At 43.0% G+C, this 17,052-nt stretch overlaps 1 protein-coding gene and 1 non-coding gene across 2 annotated transcripts in view; one reads left to right on the top strand and one right to left on the bottom strand.

Annotated features, from left to right (window-relative positions):
* The window catches only part of LOC126108926 (zinc finger MYND domain-containing protein 11), a 217,231-nt gene that overhangs the window by 135,718 nt on the left and 64,461 nt on the right, over positions 1-17,052 (top strand). The window contains exons 7-9 of the mRNA XM_049914296.1: positions 2,444-2,732; positions 8,145-8,341; positions 12,970-13,086. Of these exons, the coding sequence (XP_049770253.1) occupies positions 2,444-2,732; positions 8,145-8,341; positions 12,970-13,086 (603 nt within the window). The remainder of the gene's footprint in view (positions 1-2,443; positions 2,733-8,144; positions 8,342-12,969; positions 13,087-17,052) is intronic.
* Trnas-gga (transfer RNA serine (anticodon GGA)) lies at positions 3,689-3,763 on the bottom strand. Its single transcript has one exon. It is a non-coding gene; the product is annotated as a tRNA-Ser (tRNA).

The raw sequence follows: 17,052 nt of genomic DNA on the forward strand, positions 1-17,052 counted from the left end.
GGTGTTAATGAAAGTTTTTGGCATAAGAGATCCATTCTCCAGAAACCTGATTTTGAAATACATCACTCAAGACCCAATTTCGAAATACGAGGGCTATTCAGAAAGTACGGAACGTTTCCGTCTGACGCCGCTAGATGCACACTGATCGCGTATATTTTGGTATGTGCATGCTTGGGAGCTCAGTCAGCTTCCACCTGTGACAGCGGGAATGTCTCTGTGCGTCTGGTTTTTTTTTTATATTTGAATTTGAAATGTGCGCTGCAATCTAAAATTCCGCCAGTTGTGAGGGTGCAGTCTGTCATACGGTTTTGCTGGCAAACAACCTAAAACTTATAGAAATTTATCGTGAGCCATGCGAAGTGTACGGAAACAATGTAATGAGTGAATGTTCCATCTGAAAATGGTTCATTTGCTTTAAAAATGGCCGAGCAGTGTGACTGACGATCTTGTCGCTAAAGCTGATGAAACGATTCGTGTAAACCATCACATCACAGTAACAGAGCTTTCGCTTTCTTTTCCAGAAGTTTCACGGACTTCGTTGTTTGAAATTGACACTCAAAAGCTAGGTTACCACAAATTTTGTGCACTATGGGTGTCCAAAATGCTTACAGAGCACCATAAAGAACAGCGAATGGGGGCAACACTGACATTTCTGGAGGCCTACCACAAACATGATGATTCATTACTGGATCAAATCATAACTGGTGACGAGACTTGGGTGAAACATGTCAATTGCGAGACAAAATTACAGTCTGTGGAGTGGGGGCACACAAGGTCACCCAAAAACTAAGAAAATGTTTGCAAACCTTGTCAGCAAGGAAGTTGATGGCGACAGTGTTTTGGGATAGGCAAGGTGTGCTGCTTATTGATTTTCTGGGGCGTAGAGCAACTGTGAAATTCTGCCCAGTACTGTCAAACTTTGCACAGCCTTAGAAGAGCAGTTCAAAACAAATGTCGAGGAAAGTTGACGTCCAAAATTTTGTTTTTGCACGACACTGCCCGACATCACGTGGCAAACCGCTCTAAAAAACTCCGTAATTCATTCAAATGGGAAATTTTCCCTCTTCGCCTTACAGGCCGTATCTTGCACCAAGCGACTTCCACTTGTTTCCCAAGATTAAGAACAGGCTTGCAACACAGCGCTCTGATGACGGCGCGGAACTCCAGGCCGGCGTGACTCACTGGCTGAAGTTTAGGGTGGCAGAATTTTACGACGAAGGTGTTTCATAGCTTGTCCACTGCCATGATATATGCCTCAATGTTTTTGGTGACTATGTGGGAATGTAGTATGTCAGTTGCTCTTTCAGATGTATATAATAAAATGTATTTCTTGTACTTAGTTTTCTTTTTTTAATGCTGAAACATTTCCTACTTTCTGAATAGCCCTCGTAAATCACTCTAATAATCAGATTCTTGAAACATCCATTTTCCAAAAAGTGTTGTTCGTGTGTTCTCTCTTCCAGTAAAGACTTCCATGATACTGGCAGAATACATCAGTTGTAATGTACTTATTTTCATAGTATATATTTCCGATGGCAGCTTTGAATTTTTCGCAACTTACAATTGCAGCAATCACTAGATTTGAGAAAAGTGCACCAAAACTTATCAGATTATGCCGTGCAGTAAGGAAGCGTTGCATGGCACATCAGATTATGCCGTGCAGTAAGGAAGCGTTGCATGGCACACAAACAGTTACACGGGCAGGAATGATAACCGGGCTGTTCCTCACACTTAAGGGGTAACAAATTTTGAATCATAATTTTTCATTCATTCAAAATGAAATTAAATTTTGATGAAACAATGTGAAAAGCCTTATTATTAAATGGAAAAAATTACATAAATCAATAATACTGTGCAATGTCTAGAAATGAAAAAGTATTTTCTTTTCTATAGGGTGTTTAGTATTTTGTAACAAATTTTAATATGTGGTGAATATTGTCATTTTCCCATGATTAGTAATTAAAAATAAAAATGTTATTTTTATTGAAACATGATTAAATATTTGTCAATGAACATTAATATTTGTTAATAAATATGGAATTTCAATGTTGCTACTAGTGGCCAAAAGACTGCTACTAATCTCCAAATCCTTGAAGTATGAAGGAAAGGCCAGTCTGTAAGATCCCCTCATGAATAAAACAAAACCTCCAGCTTGATGAAAAAGGGTATTTCAGTAGTTACATGCATGGAATCAGTACTACTGGTAATATGTAAACATAAACAGAGACATCGACTTGACATCATTTCGGAAGTATCGGGACAGTGAAGGGAAAAGACTCGAACTCCATCTGCTGCGGGACACAGTTTTAATGTGGTAGAAAGTTTCAGTATCGTAGTCATATTATTGTACATTATTTTTTGCCATTCGTATATTGTACACGGCATTCTCCAAAAATAGCGATTAAACAATACGTAACAGAGAAATTCGTGTGCCTATTGACAGCTCCCGGCGAACCTCTGCGACCGCACGGCAGCGCCGCCCCCGCGGAACCCGTACTCGATCCCCGAGCGCACGTCGGCAATCGTGCACCATCACCCGGCGGGCTCGCTGCCGGTGGCGCGGACGGACGTTCAGGGGCAGTCGGAGCGGTGGCGTGCCGCTTTCCTCATCTACCGGCCCATGGACCTCAAGACGATGGAGCACAAGGCCGGCGAGGGCAAGTACCGCCTGCTCGAGGAGTTTCGCGCCGACGCCATGACCATCGTGCACAACGTCGTCATCTACCACGGCGGTGAGTAGCTAGCAGTCATCACTGCACCGGTGCCCTAAAGTAGACCGTAACTGTGGAATCGGAGCCCTGAGACGGTGCACATTTCGGGGATACTGGAGATGTCAGTTATTGTTCAAATGCTCGGTTTGAAAAGAGTTTATTTTTGAGCACCAAAGCAACCATTTTCAGTACAAAATTAAGTTTCAGACATTGTCGGCCGTCTTTGAAACGTGAGATGGGTGCTATAGTTCTCTCCAGAAGGCAAAATGACTGAAACCAGTAATTTATTCATCTACATCTACATCTACATTTACATTTATACTCCACAAGCCACCTTGCGGTGTGTGGCGGAGGGTCTCTGTGTGCCATTGTCATTTCCTCCAGTTCCTGTTCCAGTCACAAAAGGTTTGCAGGAAGAACTTATCTGTCTCTGTGTGAGCTCAAGTTTACCTTTGTGGTCTTTTTGTAAGGTATAGAGAGGATTTCGAAATGAAAGTATGGGTTTTCTGCGTTCATTACATTCGACTTAAAGCTATAAATAATACATCAAATGAAAGAGCAACTCAAAACAGTAATGTTTCTGTTGTTGTGCACAAAGAGAGGAGTATGGGACAACAAAGAGTGACTGAAGAACGTTCGAATGGGTGAGAGTCTCCCACTCGTAGGCTAGGCTTGTCTCAAATTTGCAGTTCTCATGATGTCAGTGCGGAGAATTTTAAGGAGATGCTTACAACTACGTGCTTACTGTTTACTGTTGTTATGAGCTCTGACTACATGCTGGCTTTTCAAATGAGATGTTGCTGCATGACATTGAAGATATCCAGCATCGTATTAAGTGACGAATCGATATTTCATGTAAGTGGTAATGAGAACACCCGTAAGTGTACTTCTGGGGTCAGCAAATCGCCACAAGATTGTTCAGCTGCAACAAGACTTAACGAAATGCAATGTGAAACTTCCTGGCAGATTAAAACTGTGTGCCGGACCGAGACTCGAACTCGGGACCTTTGCCTTTCCCGGGCAATTGCTCTACCAACTGAGCTACCCGAGCACGACTCACGCCCCGTCCTCACAGCTTTACTTCTGCCAGTACCTCGTCTCCTACCTTCCGAACTCTACAGAAGCTCTCCTGTGAACCTTGCAGAACTAGCACTCCTGAAAGAAAGGATCTGGCGGAAACACAGTTTTAATCTGCCGGGAAGTTTCATATCGGCGCACGCTCTGCTGCAGAGTGAAAATCTCATTCTGAAATTCAATGTGTGTTCCAAAATCAACTGTTCACCTATTGTACTACTGGTCTGAAATGCTTGTTCCATTTCATACCACTTTCAACATCACACCTAGATATGTGTTTTCCTAGTCATCTGCATTAATTTAAATTTTTCTACACATAGAGCAATTCACCATTCATTGCTCCATATAGAAATTCTGTTCAAGTAATCCTGTATCCTCACGTGCTCAATGACAGAACTTTCCTACACACTACAGCGTGATCAGAAAATAGTCGTGGATTGGTCCTCACTCCATCTGTCAGATAATTTAAGTGTACAGAGAACAAGAACGGTCCTGTCGTACTGCCCTGAGGCACTCGTAATGATACTCTTATCTACAAAAGTCAGTGTGCAGAGTATGACACGTGCATATGTGGACAAAGTCACAGGCATAAATCTGGGAATAAAAACTTTGCAGTTAAGATGGAAATAAATTTTTGTATTACATTCACGATACTGTTGTTAGGACAGTGTTCGACCACCTGAAGAATGGCGAAGTTGTCGGCACACGGGACGAGTCTGTTAGCGTCAATGTGACCTTTGTAAGAGCTTTGTGACATCACTTCCTGCTGTTTATCTCTGAGGAGTGATTTTGTCACGTGAAACGCGAAATAAGTTGTGTGATATTTCAACATGCCACGTAAAGCGGAACCACTGAGAAACAAGATCGCACAATCGCAAGCAGGAAGGAAGACGCCATACGAGGGAGACTCTGAACTGTATTTGTCGTGTTCAGTAGAAGCCCGTACTCGGCAGGTTTCTTGTCGTATGTTACACACTGTGAATATACGCCGTTTCTAAGTGCCAGCACAATTTGTTGCAATAAAATGTTGAGAAACATCATATTGCTTCGTTATAATTAACTATAACCACATTTCACTGATTAAAGCCTTGAGAATATTGTAACAAAAAGTAAGTGGCAGTTGGAAGCTGAGTTCCACCACGGCGTAGGTGGTTGAGGCACCACCATCCGGAACCGATCGTGGCTCAGAAGTGGCTTCACTTCCTGCTGTATTCAATTTTATTTTACTCCACCTTCGCATTTTCTAAAAGGTAGTTAGAGTTTTCCAGGAAATCGATACATATAATTTCTGTAATATTTCATGTTATGTAAATGTAAGTGTGCTCTCTATCAGAAGTGAGTTTGTTTGATTTGATGCACTTTTATAAGCTGATGTGCTTCCCGAGTGGACACGTATATTTCATTACACATTCACGGATGCAGAAGTTTTTATATGTGTATTCTGCAGACAGAACAACACGACTAGCACACGGTCGAGAAAGAAAATGTGTGTTTTAATAGAAGTGATATAGCAATTTTACACCTCGCCATTTTCACACACAAACAGTACGGTTCGCTAGTCAAAGAAAGCTGAAAACTGTCACCGGAGAGCGTCGTTAGCACGGTCGTGTTAACCGCCTCGTGGCGCGTGCCGACGGTACTGCATCTCGGGAAGTGCGATACGTGCACACTGGCATTAGCTGCCCCGTCCCGTGTGCTGACAGCTTACATCTACACGGTTACTCTGCAATTCACACGTAGTGCCTGGCAGAGGAGTCCTCAAACCATTTTCGTACTACTTCTCTACCATTCCACTCTCAAATGGTGCGTGGGAAAAAGCAACACCTAAATCTTTCCATTTGAGCTCTGATTCCTCATATTTTATTACGATGATCATCATTTCTCCCTATGTAGGTGAGTGTCCACAAAATATTTTCGCATTCGGAAGAGAAAGTCGGGGATTGATATTTCGTAAATAGATCGCACCGCAAAGAAAACCGCCTTTGTCTCAGTGACTGCCACCCGAACTGGCGTATCGTATCAGTGACACTCTCACCCCTATTGCGCGATAACACGAAACGGGCTGCCCCTCCTCGCACCCTCTCGATGTCCCCCGTCAGTCCTACCTGGTAAGGATCCCGTACCGCGCACCAGTATTCCAGCAGGGGGCAGGCAAGTGTAATGTTAGGCTGTCTCTTTAGTGGGTTTGTCGTATGTTTTAAGTGTCCCGCCAACAAAGCGCAGTCTTTGTTTTGCCTTCCCCACAATATTATCTGTGTGATCTTTCAAATTTAAGTTGCTCGTAATTGTAATTCCTAGGTATTTAGTCAAATTGACAGCCCTTAGATTTGTGCGATTTATCGTATACCCAAAATTTATTGAATTTCTTTTGGTACCCATGTGGATGACCTCGCACTTTTCTTTGTTTAGCGTGAATTGCCACTTTTTGCACCGTACAGAAATTCTCTCTAGGTCATTTTATAATTGGAATTGATCCTCTGCCGATGTCGCTATAATTTACTGTCTAGTAAAATCGTCAAACAATCTAAGGGGGCTGTTCAGATTATCACCTAGATCATTTATGTAAATCGGGAACAGCAGAGGGCCTACGACACTACCTTGCGGATCACCAGATATCACTTCAGTTCTAGACGATTCTCCATATGCACACAATTTGATTGATAGTCGCTTGTGAGGAACGATATCAAAAGCCTTCTGGAAATCTAGGAATGTGGAATCGATGTGATATCCCTGTGTCGACAGCATTCATTACTAAATGGGAATAAAGAGCTACCGTATTTACTTGAATCTAAGCTGCAGTTTTTTTTCTGGTTTTTGTAATCCAAAAATCGCCTGCGGCTTAGAATCGAGTGCAAAGTAAACGGAAGTTATGAAAAACGTTGGTACGTACCGCCACAACTAACTTACGCTGTCGAATATATGTAGCGCTACACTGGCATGCTTTGCAAGCACAAAGATAAATACTGGCACCAAAACCTCTGCGTCAGTAAATAAATTAAAAAAAAGAAAAAAGGTGGAAGAATGTAAACATTATGCCATGTATTCTTTCGCGTTTGCTGCTATCTCATTTAAATCGTGTCTACCTAATAAACTACAAAACTAGAGTGAGACAACAGCAAATGCAGAAGAGTATACATATCGTGTCATGTTTATAATCGTATTATTCTTATGCTGAATAGTGATACAGTCAGAAATGAAGCACGGCAACTGACTAGATTTTTAAATCTAAGATGACTAATTTCTGTGCAGAATGTAATGTACTAAAGAGGCGTCTGCAAAGATTTTCGAACGGAGAAAAACTTTTGCTAAACTCTCCTTCAGAACATCTTCTATCATACGCAGTCTATTATTTGGTTCTTGTTGATTATTATCAGAGAAAGCAGCAGTGGAAGTAACAAAAAATAGCAGTCTCTTGCCATCGTTTCGTTTATGAGACGATTCCTCTCTCCTTTTTATTGTAAGCCTCAGTAGCGCGCTCAAAAGCAAGCCGTGCCGCGAATGCGACAAACGATGCATTACACAGCACAAAAATGCATTTTCAGCTTAGAGTGACGTAGACACCTATAACAAAGAGAATGGCACTTATCAGATCGAAGCAAAATAAGCAATCTATTCAAACCAGACGAAGCACGTGAGAAAGGAAGGGTACCCGTATAACATAGCAATGGCTACTTGGTTGAGTTTAACTGTTAAGCTTAGGACTCGAACCAAACTACTGCAGCTGTATCGTCATTTATTCGACCTAAATTGTGTCTCACGTTACAATGGACCAACTTTGTTTCCATTTGGAGGTGCGGTCTAAAACTTTTCTCTCCCCTCCAATTTAGAGTTTCAGGTGCGGCTTAGATTTGGGATTTTTTTTTCCCTTGATTTCGAGTCTCATTTTTCATATGCGTCTTAGATTCGAGTGCGTCTTAGATTCGATTGCAGCTTAGATTCGAGTAAATACGGTAGCTGTGTTGCACAAGAAAGATATTTTGTGAATCCGTGTCGATTATGTATCGATGTCATTTTCTTCAAGCTGATTCATAATGTTAGAGTACAGTATATGCTCCAGAATCCTGCTGCAAATTGAGGTCAGTGGTATGGGTCTGTAATTCAGTGGGTTACTCCTATTTCCTTTCTCGAATATTGGTGTGACCTTTGCTACTTTCCAGTCTTTAGGAACAGGCTTTTCATCCAGTGAGAGGTTGTATACCAAAGGCGTTATTGTGTCTGCATACCCTCCCTAAAGTAAATGTCAGTCGTAAAATGGGAAAAAGAAACGGCCCGACAGTCGGAAACATTTTGTTCCGACTTGCGGTGCCGGGAGGTGGCAGACTCGGTAACGACTGAACGGGGCCGTGCTTTCTCTCGCAGTGCACAGCAGCCTGGCGGACATGGCGCGGCAGATGCTGCGGGACTGCGTCTACGACCTGACGGAGATCCGGCAGTGTCGCGACTGCTACCGGGTCTCCAACGAGAAGAAGGACAAGCACTGGTTCTGCGAGCCCTGCCGCCCGCCCCACCAACTCGTCTACGCCAAGCAGAAGGGCTTTCCGTACTGGCCGGCTAAGGTACTGCACCGCTCCCGTACTGTCGGAAGGGCGGAGCTGCTGCCGGTCGGCAGGATTAGCTCTTCTCGTGTACAAATTAAGTAATCGGCGGGCATCTGTAACATTCCTTCTGTCGTTAAAATTATTTAAGCGGACAGATAAAAAATCTACTCGCTGAGCGGCAGCAGAATACGCACGTAAGACTGTCGCGATTGGCGAGCTTTTGGAGCCGGTGGCTTCTCCTTCGGGCAGAAGGGTTTAAGGGGAAGGAAGAAGGGTGAAGGAAAAGGACTGGAGAGGCGGAACTGTGGGTCAGGGGAGACTTACTGTACGGGACGAGAAGGAAAGACCAATTCTCAGGGACTGCATTGGACGAGATTTGATAACCTGAGAGCTTAAAGTTGGAAGACAGGGTAATATGCGAAACAGAGGTTAGTACTAAAACATAGTGCACGAGTTAATAAGAGTGAAAAACTAAGTGCACTGTACGTAACAGAGGTGGGAGGGGGCGGTGAAAAATAGACGGGAATGACAATGAAAGATTAGAGAACTAAAATGGTGTGAAGCAAAGAGTAGTTACAGTGAAGAAAAGCTGAGACGGGAGATATTTATGTAAATTAAGGCCGTGTAGGTGGCGAGAGTTAAGGACACGTTGTAGTGCTAGTCTGTTGCAGAGCGTGCTCTACGACGTGACCTTGGCGCCTGTTTCACCACGCGTGCCGTCTGGATTCTTCCCCCAGACACCAGTTTATCAGAACTAGCAATACAGCACGTCCTCTGTTCTCACCATCCACCTGGCCTTAATGTACGTCAGTTTCTTCCCCGTCTCGGCTTTTCGTCACTGTAACTACTCTTTGCTTCAGTCCTTTTTAGTTCTCTACATCTTTCATTGTCTCTACCGTCTATTTTTCACTGCCCCCCCCCCCCCTCCTCCCCCCACCTCTGATACGTACAGTGCACTTAGCTTTTTGCTCTTATTACAGCATGCAAGATGTTTATGCAGTAATATCTGTCTTGCATATTACCCTGTCTTCCACCTTTAAGCTCTCAGGTTCTCAAATATCGCCCGATGCAGCCCCGACAATCAGACTTTCCTTCTCATCCTGTACGGCAAATCTCCCCTGACCCAGTTCTGGGTGACTTTCCCAAGAACTACACCTTTTCGTACATCTCTCCAGTTCTTTTCCTTTGCCCTTCTTCCTTCCCCTTCAACCCTTCTGCCCGAAGGAGCTGCCACTGGCTCCTAAAGCTTGCCAATCACAACAGTATTACGCGTGTATCCTGCCACTGCTCGGTGAGTAGATTTTCTTTTTATCCAGCCAATTAAATAATTCCTTCTGTTGTGATTCACGTATTATACACAGTATATTTCAAAGATAGTAAATGTTAGGTTGGTGTGTAAGCTCGTAGTGTTTTTGTTTTGCGTGTTGGTATTATGGTTGCAGTGGGTATGTATATTGATTGTAATTTTTTATTGTTGCTCACTGTTGCCAGTTGAGTTCACATATTGCCATTTTGCCATTTGGAGGAAACGAGTGGAGCTGTGGGTGCTAGAAAATGGAGTGCCTCGTGCAGAAATCGGAACTTTTGTGACGTATTCGTCTGTTTGAGTTTGATAGCAGGGTGGTGGCAGCTGAGGCAGCCAGAAACATTTATGCCGTGTGTGGATTTATGCCGTGTGTGGAGATAATGCCAGTTACAGCACAGCAAGAAAATGGTTTCCTCGTTTCCAGGAGGATCGTTTTGACATTAGTGACTCTCCACATTCACTTTGGGGTTTCATAAAGATCGTTTAAATGCGTTAATCCACAATGATCCACGACAGTGTACTCGAGAAGTGGTAGATGTGACGAGCTGTTCCAGCATCGTGTGACATTTGGATGCTGCGGGGAAGGTTCAAAAATTGGTACAGCACGGTATGAGCCAAAAATCAGGAAAATCGGTGGGTGCTTCTCTGCTCGCTCGTCATCGACTCTTTAACATTGCCGGCCATTCCTACGATTTATTGTTACTGGTGACGAGAAATGGTGTGTTTGTGCTAACTCGAGGTAAAGAAAGGAATAGTTCAGTTAAAAAAAGAGGCAGCAGTTCCCTGTACAAAGGCCTGTGCGCATCCACAGAAGGTACTGTTCCACATCTGGTGCAACAGCGGGGGTGCGGTGTACTACAAATTGCTTCCCCGAGATGTAACTGTCACTGCTGACACTTACTGTTGACGACTGAGACGTCTCGCATACTCGGTCCGAGAACGGTGAGCGGGAATACAGTGTGGAGTGATGTTAGTCCACAATAACACCCGCACACATTCTGCTAGACTGGCAAAAAACGCTATACAGGGGTCAGGTCGGGAAGCCGTTCCATACTGACCTCATTCGTCTGATCGTCCGCCCTCAGACAGTCATCTTTTCCGCTCTCTGTTGAACAACCCGAAGGAACTTCCTTTCCAAATGAAAAAATGCTTCAAACATGGATCAGTGAGTTGATCGTCTCAAAAGAGAGTGATTTCTACATTCGCAGAATCAAAAAATTACTCGAGCGATGGCTGACTGTTTTAAATGTTGACAGAGAATATATTATTGGAAACTGAAGTCTCTGTTATGTATATCTTTTGTGTTTATTAAACTTTTGGAAAAACATTACAAAATTATGCACCAACCTAACATTTGTAGTGGTATAGACCGAGTATAAAACATTCCACATAACAGTCTAATTTTTATTGTTTACAGACACGTAGTTCTTAGAATGTACGCTAAACAAATGTGCGCAGAAAGTGTTAAGCGAAGACGTTTAATAATTTCAAAGTTGTTTCTCATAAATTCCACATCGGACATCAGTGCTCTTCCAAATTATCTTGACAACACAGTATGTAGTTATTCTGAGGTCCTCTCGACCTCAGATTGCTGCCCGTCTTGTCTGCCAGATCATTTGTGGATGTAACGAACAGTAGCCACCCTGTCACACTTCCGTGGGGCACTCCTGACGATACCCTCGTCTCTGGCGAACGTTCGCTGTCGAGGATGGCGTACTGGGTTCTATTACTTAAGAAGTCTTGGAGGCCCTCGGATATCTGTGAACTTATTCCATATGCTTGTCCCGTTATTGAACAGCTTGCAGTGGGGCACCGTGTCAAATACTTTTCAGAAAACTAGGATCCGGAATCTGCCTGTGGCTCTTTATCCACGGGTTGCAGAATATCGTGTGAGAGAAGGGAAGCAGAGTTTCACGTGAGCAATGATTTCTAAATCTGTACTGATTAGTGGACAAAAGCTTTTCACCCTCAAGAAAATTTACTATACTTAAACTCAGAATATGTTCAATAATCCTGAAAAAGAGAGGTTCTGTAATTTAGCTGGTCTGTACCTGCATCGTATTTATACACAGGAGGCACCTGTGCTCTCTCTTTTTTTAAAAAAAAAATAGGTAGCTTGGCTTTTAAGGGAAAATGTGACAGACTTAATTATGTACATAGACATACCATCCATCCCGGGAGCTGAGAGTCTCAACAATTTTTGCGTGTTATTGACATTGATACTGGCGAGTTATTGGTCCCTGGAATGTTGGATAACAAATAATTAAAGAATTTTTTGTGTGATATAATTACTTATTAATCTTGTTCAGATTGTTTCTTCGTTTAGGTGTAGTGCTTCTTGTATGTTTGATGGTTTTAGGTCAGAGGAAAGTACCCTATGAGTGAGTTTTCAAGTATCAAAATATGCGACATAAATGGCCGTATCTTTTGATTGCATTCACTTAAAAGCTTCAGTTTTTCCTACCGCCAAGGGATTGTGGACCTTGCTCATCATCATCATCATCTTGGACAGTTTCCAGCCTCTGGCCCGGTCTGTTTGGAATATACGCCTCTCCATAGTCTTCTTTCTTGCCACCATCTCTCTGTCTTCACCTCGGTCCAGTTTTCTCCTTTCTCCTGGATGTATTCCTCCACTCCTTTCGGCCATCTGTCTCTCAGTCTCTTTCCTGCCAGTTTCATCTCGTGCATCCTCCAGGGTATCCTCTTCTCCTCCATTCACTTAACGTGTCCGTACCATCTCAGCCTCGATTTCTCTATCTCCTCTTGTAGTGGGTCCACCTTCATTAACTCTCTGATCCTCTCATTTCTTAACCCGTCTATCTTTGTCACACCGATACTGGTCCTCAAGAATTTCGTCTCACTAGATAGTGCTTGGCTTTTCTCTCTTCCTTCCGTAACCGAAGTTTCGGACGCATACGTCACGATCGGGACACAGTATGACCGGACCTCAGTAAGTGTCACGAATTTCAGCTCGATACACCTGCCTGTTCGTGAGGAAAAGGGGTTTCAATAGTCGAACGGACGAGCAGCAGAGTGATCCCGTAAGTGTTTCGTTGCTGATCGATGTACGGACCCCTAAAAAGGTTATGTAACACCACAGAAAGTACTTCTGTTTTATAACTGGGAAGCGATAGATGGGTTTGGATCTCAACTTCACCTGTTATTCTTGTCTGTTTTTATACATCAGTGACAAATGTTTTTATTTGTGTAAATGTATACTAGTTAGAATAAATATTTTTATCAGTCCTTCGTGACTGACAGTAATTTTAATCTGTGTTTGTAGTCTGTCTTTTGCCCGTGGTGAGTAGTTGACGCTAACTGTCGCTCTCGCTCTCCGCAGGTGATAAAGATGGAGGGAGACCAGTACGACGTGCGCTTCTTCGGCGGGCAGCACCAGCGCGCGCACATCGAGAAGGTCCACATCCGGCCCATCTCCGTCAACATACACACCTTGCAGGTGACATCCCCAAACACTCTCGCTATGGTTTGTGAACACGCACTTTTTCGCCGAGGCGCTCTGACGAAATCTTCTCAGGGAATCAGCCGGGTGGAGTCGTGTGCAAGACGTCCCTCTCGTTAACGACTTTTTTTCAGCCGTTCACTTACGAAGATTTTGTCGGACTGTAAGGCAATTATATTGTAAAACTTTTATCTGTTACAGTATTGGAATGCTGCAGCTGTGGCGTATTGAGATTTTCAGAACTGACTGCGACCTGTCCCCTTTTGTGCTGTAGAACTTTTATTTTCGTCTTACTGGCTTAGCCGTAAGATTAATACTGGTGCAAAATCATTTTGTAAAACAGTGTTTATGTTCTACAGATACTGTTTTACGCAACAGTGCACGTGCTTTGCTGCAGGTAATAACTGCTACACGTTTTACAGGATCTAAATAAACCACCGAGTAACTTCATAAAAGTAATTCTCTGTTTTTTATATACTGTATATATCTTGTATGTATCCTGTAAACCATTTGGGTCTTGTTACATGCTGCAAAGTGCGTGTAGTGTTGTGTAATTAATATTAATACACCCTTTGGGGGGGGGGGGGGGGTGTGTGGAAGGCAATTTTTATTCCTATTATGCCAATGCTATTTTACCCTTTGAATAGGTAGACTTTTCAAAAGAACTCTAAGTGGTAAAAGAACGATGATGCTGTAACTTACCAAACGAGAAATCGCTGGTATGTTGATAGACACAATAAAAAACACACACACACACACACACACACAAATATTCAAGCTTTCGCAACCCAAGGTTGCTTCATCAGGAAAGTGTGAAGGAGAAGGAAAGACGAAAGGATGTGGGTTTTAAGGGAGAGGGTAAGGAGTCATTCCAATCCCGGGAGCGGAAAGACGTACCTTAGGGAGAAAAAAAGGACAGGTATACACACTTGCGCATGCGCTCGCGTGCGCGCGCACACACACACACACACACACACACACACACACACACATCCGTACATATACAGACACAGGGAGACATATGTAAATGCAAAGAGGTTGGGCAGAGATGCCAGTCGAGGCGGAAGTACAGCGGCAAAGGTGTTATTGAATGACAGGTTAGGTACGACGGGCAGCAACTTGAAATTAGCGGAGGTTAAGGCCTGGTGGGTAATGGGAAGAGAGAATATATTGAAGGGCAAGTTCCTATCTTCACAGTTCTGATAAGGTTGGTGTCAGTGGGAAGTATCCAGATAACTCGGACGGTGTAACACTGTGCCGAGATGTGCTGGCCGTGCACCGAGGCATGTTTAGCCACAGGGTGATCCTCATTACTGACAAACACTGTCTGCCTGTGTCCGTTCATGCGAATGGACAGTTTGTTGCTGGTCATTCCCACATAGAACGCTTCACAGTGTAGGCAGGTCAGTTGGTAAATCACGTGGGTGCTTTCACACTTGGCTCTGCCTTTGATCGTGTACACCTTCCGGGTTACAGGACTGGAGTAGGTGGTGGTGGGAGGGTGCATGGGACAGGTCTTACACTGGGGGCGGTTACAAGGGTAGGAGCCAGAGGGTAGGGAAGGTGGTTTGGGGATTTCATAGGGACGAAACCGAGAGGTCACGAAGGTTAGGTGGACGGCAGAAAGACACTCTCGGTGGAGTGGGGAGGATTTTGTGAAGGATGGATCTCATTTCAGGGCAGGATTTGAGGAAGTCGTATCCCTGCTGGAGAGCCACATTCAGAGTCTGATCCAGTCCCGGAAAGTATCCTGTCACAAGTGGGGCACTTTTGGGGTTCTTCTGTGGGAGGTTCTGGGTTTGAGGGGCTGAGGAAGTGGCTCTGGTTATTTGCTTCTGTACCAGGTCGGGAGGGTAGTTGCGGGCGTAATAACTTATTACCTTCTGCAGTACCAATTGACCAAATTTCATGTTCCTAACACCATTAGATTATCAAATAATGCTACCTTAAAGTAAAAAAAAATGTAGTTTTGAGAAAAATCCATTTAAAGTTTAATATTGCTCTTCTAGTACAGTTATTGATGAGAATTACTTACCACTAATATTTTCCTGCACCATACTGAGCATGATCTGAATCATACTGATCTTCTTTTCTTCTCTTGGTCTCTCTTCTTTTCTGTCTGGCTTCTTTTTTGCATTTTAAATTAGCAATATCTGCTTTACGGATTGTCTCTCTGTCTATTCGCACCAAGGATTTTGCAGTATTTCCACTAGATTTTATTCCCAATAATTCCAAAACATCCAGTTTCCTAATTACACCATCATTGAAGCATAAAATAGTATCATAAACACCAAATTTGAGGGTTGTAAGCTGAACAAATACAGTTTTCGGTAACCAGTTTTAAATGACAGAATTCACACATTCGTTAAATGAATGAATTTTGGGTTTTCCCATGAAGACATTTCTTCAACAAGGTATCTTTACAAAGGTGTCTAAATATGGGTTTAATTTAATTCATTACTGATGCAGGTAAAGAATGTTTGTGGTCATATCTGGCACTTCTCCTGTACGTTTACCAAGTGTCAGGATCATTCAGGCAAAGACTGTGCACTGGATTTTCATTTGTGGAAAGCTTATGGTAAAAGATAGCCCTTACAGCTTTTTTCATGTTTTCTATATTCCCTACTTTTCTTCTTATGGCCAAGCCACAATATTTCTGTAATCTATCTATTTCAACATTTGTCAGGCGACCTATACCATCTATATTCTTACCGCCTTCGAATACTATTTTTTACTTTTCTTTCAATCATATTCTGAACCTGGACCCCATTCTCTTCTGGACATGCCCAATGCACTCTACTTTAGAAATTGTGACATTAGGACCATAGGCTAGTTTTACACATATCTGGTCACAGTCCCCAGATTGCACAGAGCGTCAGGAAAACAGACATATCTCACGAAAAAATTATCGTATTTGTATAAAACAAAAACTGTTTGACGCAGGAAATACCGGGCTTTTCAAATATACCGAAATCTAAAAATCGAATTTTTGAAGCCCACTCGCCTTCTGTCTCCCCTTCAGACTAAAAAAGACTCGTCGCAAAGGAGTTAGCCGAATGTGACAGAAATTGGTAGATGTGATGTAATACACGGGCAAACAAATGATTACAATTCCAGAAAAGTTGTGTGACTTATTTGAAAGACGGAGCTTCAGAAATTCCGCAAGTCGATAACACGTTGTTCCCCAGAGGAGACTTTACTACACACTATAACGGACATATCTATGCAAACAAATGTTAAGCTACATATAGACACTACGCAACAATATCAGATGGGTGAAAAACACAGATAGACAGTTGGCAGCACTGTATACAGTAAACACATTCAGCCGAGACACAGTGAAAGTGAATGTGTTCATAGACGACAAAAATCTGCCGTTCTGGTGTACGAAAGCCAGCTAAATACGACCCAAAAAATCAAATACTAATTTTACCTCATGGAACTTGCACTCAGAAAGCTGTTTCCTCTGTAACAGTATAAAAAAAAAACTGTATTATAGGTCATTTTTAGTATCACTGTATGAGGGTCATTCAGAAAGTAAAGAATGTTTTGTTTTGACAAATGTGATCACTTCTTAGCAGCACAACTTTAAAATGTGTGACAAAATAGACGATCTCGTCACGTGTGAGGTGTACCCTATTTTCCACTTTTTAAATGCAGAAAAAGTCTGACCCTTCGAAATTTATAGACAGGTAACAAGATTAACGGTAATGTGACGAACGAAGTGTCAGTTCGGAAGTGGCGTATCACGTCTAATGGCGGAGGGAAGAATGTTAGTGACAAAAATCACTCTGGGGCTGGCCCTCTGTGGTGAATGACAGACTCAGAGTGAGGATTGAAACAAAAATCCGAGCAGACAGACGTTTCACAGTTAGTGGACTGCAGCGGCCTACTGTCAGACGCCTCAGTGGATTTGCCGAGCCATTAAAAAACGAGCAGTGTTGACTGCTAGCCAGTGAGTCA

The sequence above is a fragment of the Schistocerca cancellata genome, chromosome 11 (genome assembly GCF_023864275.1).
Source record: "Schistocerca cancellata isolate TAMUIC-IGC-003103 chromosome 11, iqSchCanc2.1, whole genome shotgun sequence".
In the NCBI taxonomy this organism is placed as follows: domain Eukaryota; kingdom Metazoa; phylum Arthropoda; class Insecta; order Orthoptera; family Acrididae; genus Schistocerca; species Schistocerca cancellata.